Source organism: Tubulanus polymorphus, chromosome 3, assembly GCF_964204645.1.
Source record: "Tubulanus polymorphus chromosome 3, tnTubPoly1.2, whole genome shotgun sequence".
NCBI lineage: Eukaryota > Metazoa > Nemertea > Palaeonemertea > Tubulaniformes > Tubulanidae > Tubulanus > Tubulanus polymorphus.
The window spans coordinates 19,735,714-19,744,731 of record NC_134027.1 but is presented as its reverse complement, the minus strand read 5'-3'; the positions used below and the strand labels follow the sequence as shown (position 1 = coordinate 19,744,731).

The 9,018-nt window shown below is 39.2% G+C and overlaps 1 protein-coding gene across 1 annotated transcript; it reads left to right on the top strand.

Moving 5' to 3' along the window:
- The first annotated feature begins 3,394 nt into the window (after window positions 1–3,394).
- LOC141902148 (uncharacterized) lies at window positions 3,395–4,188 on the top strand. Its single transcript, XM_074789788.1, has 2 exons — window positions 3,395–3,687; window positions 3,792–4,188. Exons 1-2 carry the CDS (start codon window positions 3,395–3,397, stop codon window positions 4,186–4,188), a joined length of 690 nt encoding a protein of 229 aa, XP_074645889.1.
- Window positions 4,189–9,018: the final 4,830 nt, after the last annotated feature.

The window sequence follows — 9,018 nt, the reverse complement described above, 5'->3', positions numbered from 1 at the left end:
CGATAAGAAGACAACGTAGTTCAGCAGCAAAGCGGCTCGGAAGAATCCTAGGAAGCACATCCGACGGGGCGGCCATTGTTGAGCGACCAGTGAAGCGACGCGGAGTAAAGATGCAACACATCGGAGTCGGCAATATCAGAATATAAGGCGCGCAGTTTTTCTCTTTCAGTTAGTTACTCGGAGAACGTCTTTAAGATGTAAGTCGGTCCGGGACAGCGCCGCCTGGCGGCGTTTCGGGTCTTGTACCCGTTCGTCTCTGTTCCTTCTTTCTGAGTTAGAAATTAAGGGCCTCAGGCCCACAGAATCCCCCTTACTGTAAATACGTTACTAGTCTTGAGTATTACTCTTTGTTAAGCATTAAGCTACGGCAAAATCATAGTACGATTTCCTCACCTATGGCCATAAGCCATTGGGCATTACGTTTACCGTCCATACTTATGTATTATTGACGGGCCCTGTGTTTCTCGTTTGTCCTTAGGATCGTTGAACTATATATAATCCGTCAATACTTATGTATTAGGTATGGATTCTTGATACCAGGCCTTGGGTTCTTGTGTTTCTCCCCGTTTATACTTAAGTATATAGAGACGGGTTTGACCATTACTTGTGCTTATAGCTTTATCAAACTATTATTCTGCCTTCATGTATGTGTGGTATAGGTCCTTAAGACCAGCTTTCAGGCGCGTATCTTTAAGTTTCAATAAATTTTATATAGGTATAATGTTCGCGGTCTATATGTTCGTTGTATAAGTTTGAAGCGTAACAGCATGTGTCAATCGCATTATCTTTTCCCTTTGTAAGTATGTAAGCATTTGTGGAGTATGAACCTGTCTTGTATTTGAGCATGACGTATGTCAGTTTCTGATAGACGAATAAAAGCTGCTGTCGCAGCACGTAATGGTATTAACGATTTAGTAATAGATGTTGGGTAGTAAAACCGTGGAGTTGGTCGGAGCGTCCATGGTCTGTATAGAGGCTTACTCTCAGAAATGGTAGAGTCCAGCGGAACGTAGTGCAATCCCGTTCGGGTGACGGGCGGTTTCTGTTTATTCCGCTATCCAATTTAGGCTCAAGCGAGGAAATTCCACGTCGGGGGTGGGTGACGTGGTGTGTGATACGGTCGATTCGGGTTCATGTATAACTACGAGGTCGTATGTTATTGGGTGAACAGAAGGGTGCGCATCGCTATCTGTAGGTTCTAACATAGGGTTGGGCCCGATCCTTAGTTCCCGGAGGATAGTTTTCGAATCGACCCAGTCGTTACGTTCCTGGATCTATCAGCAATCTACACCCGGGGTTGCGGGAATTGCTTACTCGTGTGCTAGGTCGAGTTAAGCCTGAGAGTCATTTATTATTCTACACACAAACATAACTTCCTGTGGTGGTCGTAGACCCCTTCATAAACATCTTTCCCGTTGTTTACGTGACACAGGCGGACCCTTTGTAGCGGCGCCATTTTACATACATCTATTACATAAGTACACATTTACATATATACACTCTGAGGACATATAAGAGGATCACGCTACCGCTATGATCGACTCTGGTGCGAGTGAGTGCACACACTCGCCCGGTGAGTATTTTCAGGTACTATGTGGATGAAGAAACATGCTAAATTGTTAATGTATTCTAACTACGAAACGCTACAGTTCCACAAGTTTATATTGTATTTTATCTTTTTAGAATTATTTTGTAGTCAAATAAGACCAAAGATATACATTTGGTTACGGTCCACGTCCAAAAATTTTGTAGGGTCGGGTAGGCGCGGCAGGGAAACTATTCTATGTATCACAATATGAAAAAAAATATTCAAAAAGGGCCATCCCAAAATAATTATCTGTTTGCCGTAACACCGACTCAACTTTTCAAGATGAGTCGGTAGGTAGGTAGAATTTTTTTTGCATAAATTTTGGCAAAAAAAAATTAATCATCTATTTTACATGGAAACAATATCGCAGGTTGTGCACGGGAAATTTGTCTATTAGCGTAGATTTCGAGAATAATTCTAAAATTATTCGTCCAGAGCGTCATAGCTGTGTTAAAAATGAAACAGTACATTGAATATGTGCGAGCTTTTACGTTACCAGCTTTAATATAGTCACTATGAAAATGAATGGCAGCTTATTGGAACACTGCCAGTTTCCTGGAAAACTTAAATTAGGCCACATGTCAAGGCATGTTTTCACACGATGCACACTTGAATTCAAACATACGTAGCTCATAGTCGGGTCGGTCGGTCGGCCCTTTTTATCAAAAAAAAAATTTATTACAATGAATCGCAGAAAAAAAGTTTTCACTCGGTCCCTTTGAATTCGGGTCGGTCGGGTTACGGCAAACAGACCATTAATATGGGATGGCCTAAAATTCATATGATGTCACATATCAGTGGCTGAATATTGGGTCTTGGAAACCTTTTCCAATGTTGGCCGCGGAAGTTAAAATACCGGTACAGAAGAAATCGGCTATTAGATCGTTTTAAATCCTGGAATTTACCACTACATTATTCAGACCTCGAACTATACTAGTAGTTTGCTGCTTAATATTTTCAGGTCACAAGAAATTACAATTTATTACTAATTCTATAAAACAGAAAACAGCGCCCATCTTCTGCTGCGATTATTCAGCCTATTTTCATGTCAAACGTGCACACGTTACAGCATCACCTTTAGTAGTGTACTGTCCGAGCTTGTGTGTGTGTGTCGTGTAGCACTCCGCACACGTGGAGGCCTCGTGTAAGTGAATGTTTGATTACACTTCAATGTCAATCAAAACAATTACCAAGTATTAAAATGAAACAATACCTATGGCAGATGTGTGAAATAACTACATCCTCACCAGCAATGAGAATTTGAAATTCGCACGTATACGGCTCCTAAATGAAACGTAAGCCATTCTATGGCTTTCCCATAATTATTTTAGTAGCGCCGGAAATTCTCCGTGTATTCCCCGTATATCCCCGAAACAGCCAATCCCATTCGCTCGTAGAGACGACGCCCCCCAATCGAGGTCATTGCAATTTCATACGCGAGAGCTAAGAATTTTTCCGCCAAAAACAGCTTTTCGTAGAATTTTAACTCAGTTGACCATGTCATCGATGGAGGTTCGCCATGTCTTCAATCGCATCGATTATACGTCGTTTAAACCGAGAACCAATAAAACAAATGCTCACATAAAAAACGTACCGCGATTTTACATGAATTGGCTCAATGCCAACATCATATCGATGACAAAGGTAAACCAAAAAGAAGCAGGTATTCTCTACTGATTGAAAGGATGAAATCGTAAGCTGGCACTATAAATATCTAAGGGACGTATAACAATTCAGGTGTGAAGGTAGAAATATATATTATTTGCACGAGACTTGGTTAAATGCAGGATCAGTTCCAGATAAGATATGGTACGACACAAAAATAATGGACTGTCGTGCAGTTTGAAAGACCCTACTGGAAAAGGACTAATCATTCTACAAGTTGGCAGCACTGATGGATTCGTTGATGTGGCTGATTTAGTGTTTAAATCTGGTGGAAAAAATGCTGAATGCCACCAAGACATGAATGGAGACAATTTTGAGCGCTGGTTCACGGCGAAATTATTACCAAAGCTGCCTCCGAATAGTGTTATCGTTATGGACAATGCCAGCTACCATTTTGTGCAAACTGAGCGAATTCCAGCTAAGAAGACATGCAAGTCTGGCTCAGGTCAAAATCAATTTTTTGGGCTCCTGATATGCCGAAGCCAGTCTTATACAAAAAGATTCTTCAGCGCAAACCACAATATCTATCATCCTATAGAATAGATGTTCTGGCTGATGAAAATCGACACCATGTTTTAAGACTGCCTCCGTACCCCTGCAAACTGAAACCCAATGAGATGATTTGGGCTAAAATCAAATCGTATTATTCATCAAACGATACTACTTTTAAATTGGATGACGTGAAAATTTTGCTGATGGAAGCGATTGATGGTGTTACTGCGGCAGACTGGCTCAAATATATCAATCATGTCATCAAAGTTGAAGATGAAATGATCGTGCTCGAAGGAATCTTAGATACAGTGATTGAGAAGTTTATTATTCATCTTGGAGACAGTGACACAGACCAGTCAGATTCTAATGCAAGTGACTGGGGGGAGTCCTGGGATTACGATTACGATATAAACACTCTTGGAATTCAAGCTTTTGTGGATTAATTTCGTCTCTTCAGAGTCCATGGATACAATATTACTTTTACAAATGTCTAATATATATTCGTGGACTGGATTTACTTATAATCGTTATCTGGAAGAGTCGTGTGATAATATTTTGCTTGAAAACACCGTCTAAAGTCTTAATATTATCTCTCAACTTGGAAATTAGTTCTGATACTTGGTAATGTAAACACTGACTTCAGTATACTGCGAAAATATTCACTCTTGAATGCAACAAGACTTCAAAACTGAAATTTAACAGCTTATTTCTTTATTTTCGTGGGTAAGTTTGGAAAAGTTTTGCTCTTTATTCACTCTTGCCGGTAACCATAGTAACAAGCAGCTGGGACCGGCGATGCTCAGTGTGAGTTTTGCCACTTACAGCTGTTAGTATCAATTAAATTGTTGTTGATACTGGCTCTTTGAGAGTGAAATGCTGCGGTCATAACCACTGGGATAGACTTTAGTACTGAATGACCATATGTCCTATTAAGCACGTACTCTTGTTCATGCCTCATTGTCTTGTGCAATAAAGTTCAGTACAGCATATATTGTCTATCTCTATATCGCTATTTTGTCATCTTCTCTAAAACTTATCATGCTGTGCATAACCACATTTTGGTGCCGTTACCAGGATAGATGATGATACGAATGCTGTTAAAACTTCACCAATCAATCGACGAAACTATGAACAACGGATGATCAACTACACAGCGCAAACAAACCATAAGACAAGAAATCAGCTCTACTCAACAAAATCAGAGGGAAAATCAGCGTATATCGAACGAGGAAATCATCAACTAGCAACGCCAATCTGGAAATCACGAAAGCGGATGCAGATGATTTTAATACCAAAGTGAACAAAAAATAGCCGTGGTTCACTTCAACGTGAGCAAGCCTCATTCCAGTTCCAGACCAAATTCAATCCGCATGCTGACGCCAACGCAACATCACCAGAACACAAAATTACAGAAACTTCAATGACCCAAATTGAACGGAGATATCACGAATCGACGCATTTAAATTGGCAGTACACGACAACAACCAGCCTACGGACAACCAAAACAATTTCAATATCTTCAAGCTCGACTCGATGACGAAGCAAGCAAACGATATCGGGACTATCACTGTTGAACAACAATCACAAACAATCTCTTGAACTCTTGACAAAAGGGTATGGGCAAAATCATAAAATCATAAATGCCCGTATGAGAGCACTTTTGGATACACCAAGGCCAGAATCGAACGTAGATATGCGTTTTAATGATGTACTGGAAAGTCATACTCGGGGTGTGATCTCATTAGGAAAATCAGAGGAATATTACCGCGATTTCTAGGGCTGGTTTCTTTAATCATGATAAAACTGTCGAACCGTCTAAATACACAAATCACTCACTGAATCTACTGTATCGACATTACAAGAACTCAGAACGTTGATAGAAAAAGAGAAAGGTTCATTTTATTGAAAATTTTCCTGTAGATGGACAGTGTTACTGGACGGTGATGAGCTAGTGGATCCGTTTGTCATAAAAATCCCTTGTATAGTTCTACCACATTAAGATGGGATGGTAGATATTTATTGTTTGTTTAAGTACAACCATAGTGAGTCTCTGTCAGTTCATATGATTAATGTGATCTAAAACCTGAAACGGAAAATATTTTGTTAGTCTGATAATGAATGTTTTGTTTGCCAATACTTGTTGTTTATATGTGAATGATGATTGGTAATCACTACATACCATATTCACGATTTCTGGTGCAGTAACATACTGATTGTCATTCCTCCCCCATCCATCATTTTTAGGCAAAATTCTCCCTTGCATGAATGGTAAATGGCGAGGTTGGGAAACACTGAGTGCCTTCAATATTGCCAGTCGACAAGCATTTTTGAAATCTCTTTCTTTCATTTGGCAGGCGACAACATTAAAAGGATCGCTTTCCGTTGGACAGTTTTAAGTAATATCTTTATTCTACAAGGAGAAAAAAACAATTTCATGTTCATTGTCTTCCTCACTCACCACTTCGTATCCACGTAGCCTCAAACAATCTGCGTCACAACACTCCAAAACATTCAACCAATTTTCATTGTTATCAAAAATAGTTTGAAATGGACTGTTAACTCTGGATGAATTCATTTTTGGTTATAATGCTGCAAGAGCGCTTTGAATGATTATTCAGAATGAAATAATAACTGGTCTGTTGATGCAGCAGAGTTTGTCAAGAAAAGAATTCTTTTGAAATAACTTATAATGTATATGAAGAATATGATGACCATGAGGTTCAAAGTAATTATCTGCCTATATGTCTAAGTGCAAATGAAACACAGCACGAGCATCCGGTCAGTCATTAAAAATCTGAAATCAGAATTATGGCCACTATAGCCATTCCTCCAGCTTCGAGGGGCAATCATTGCAATACGCCCAAGAAACGAAGTTTCAAAGAGACAAATGTTCAAACATTCCCATCTCCCTGTACGCCTGTCAAACGAGCCTCTCATTTAATGAGTACACCGATTGATTCGTTCCAATGGAGACAAAACACAGATGTGAGTTCCGCTTGTTTGGCTGCAAAGAAGCTAGTAAAAGCCTCAAAAATGGCCCAGTGATGAAAAAATATATTGGTGAGTACAGTCTACCTCGGATGTAACGTCGTTGGATATACCGTAGATTTACTTATATCGTATTATTTCCCAGGTCCCAATTTTTTGACGCCTTATAAAACGTTACCATTATGAAACCTAAACAATGATAACCATTCAGCGTCATTTTACAAACGACAACCGTAAATCGATGTGCAAAACGTCACAGGTTTATGTGTACACATACAAGCTATTTGGCAAAATATTATTGATAAAGATGTAGAATGGCTCCCTGGGATTATGTAATGACCTCTATTTGAACGTTGAAATGTTATATCGCATTGAATATCACGAGAAGACGTATTGTAATAGTAAAGGATGTATGATTATATCAGGGGCGGCAGGGATAAATAGAAATGATAAGTAAATCGGATTATTCGGTTAAATGGCGGATGTATACACGATTTGGAAGTCTGATATAAAAGTCAGACCCTGACATGGGGATGCTAGTGGAATGACGAAGCTATCTACAATCTGAGTTGGGCCGGCGTGAATTTCATCGGCGGCTACAAGCGGTCTATATAAAAACGTGTAAACATATAATTTCAATATTCAAATGTTTTAGAAAATATGTTCGATATTAGACGTATGCAGGTTTCATGAGATTAGCAATTTATAATAGCATAGCTGTCATATACGGCTCCGCGTCCACTGATGGCATGTGTATAAGATGACAATTAAATTCAATACTTTATTGATCCTTATTACATTGAAATTCCGGGATAAAATTCCAAAAATCAATACATTTACAAATTTTAAAATAAGAAAATACAAGACACACGGGTAATTCATACAGAATAACATGAATAAGTTAATTATATGACAATGTCTACTTCTACCCAGACTCAAGTCTAGGATATCAAGTGACAGCCAGACCGGGCCCCAGGACCGGGCTGGCTGGCTACACGCTATATGCTCAAGTCATGATGAAGCAGGCATCAGAAGAGCTCTTTCTTTAACCATGGAGGCAATGAAGTTGCAGACCAGCTTAGAGGCAAAAGTGAATCGAAGTCACAAGTTGACAATTTTTTTTAAAATTAGACCAGTCGAAGACTGTATCATCTACCCAATCGCCAAATCTCATAATTCCCGAAATTTCTTAAAACTTCGATTTCAAATTTGCAATTCCACATTAGCTTATACCAGAAATTCTACATTTTTTCGCGGGCGTCAAATAATTTATTAAAGTTAATTTTCTTGTTTCCTTCTATTAGGCCTTAAAAAGACCTCGAATATACTGTAATTTTTATATCGTAGATCGCTTATATCGTATAAATTATTTGGTCCCAATTAGTCAAATCACGTAATTATCCTCGCATACAACGAATCGCAAAAATCTAAAAAAATATAACAGTTAAAATCGAAAATGTTAGTACAATGCAATATCCCTACTACTGTACGCACTCGAGCCATGTCGAGTGATCGATATTTTCCATCACAAAACTCACATATAGGCATATCAAGGCGGGTGTGCTGGCCTAGATAGATTTCACGCACGCTAACTGTTACCAGGGCTACCAGGCATACACGCAAGCTATTTGAACTTCATTGGAAGTCAGATAGATGGCATATGGGGGTACTGTATGTTAACCCACTGTGACCTGCCGACACACCCGCAATTCTCAGAGTTCAATGACTGTGTCGTCAAACGACTGTCACACCTCGCATCAGTTGAGTTTTAAAGCACTACAATGGCTTCTATAAAAAGAAAGGTGATTAGTTATCAAGAAAAGAAAAAGGATGTTGCACCGAGGTTTCATAAAACAGCGGGAACAGATCTTTAAAGTCGTTGAATCTCCTGATGATGCTAGAAAGGGAAAAATTAAACGGGCTCGTAAACCTCAATATGAAGATGTTGCTGCCGCTCTGTATTTATGGTTCAAACAGAAATCATCTTTGCCGGACATTAGAATTGATGGTGATGCCTTACTGAGTAAAGCACGAGATTTTGCTTTGGAATTCGGATATACAGAAACCATGTCTGCCTCATGGATTGACAGATTTTAAAAAAGATACGGGATTGATCAAGTTTCAAAGTGTGGAGAATCAGCCGGCGTCAATAACAAAGTAGTTTCTGAGCGGAAAAATGGAAAACTAAAATACTTGCTCGAACGTTATTTGCCCAAAAATATTTATAACGCTTACGAGACCGGGGTATTCTGGCAGATGCTCCCGGAAAATAGGCTGGGCTTCAT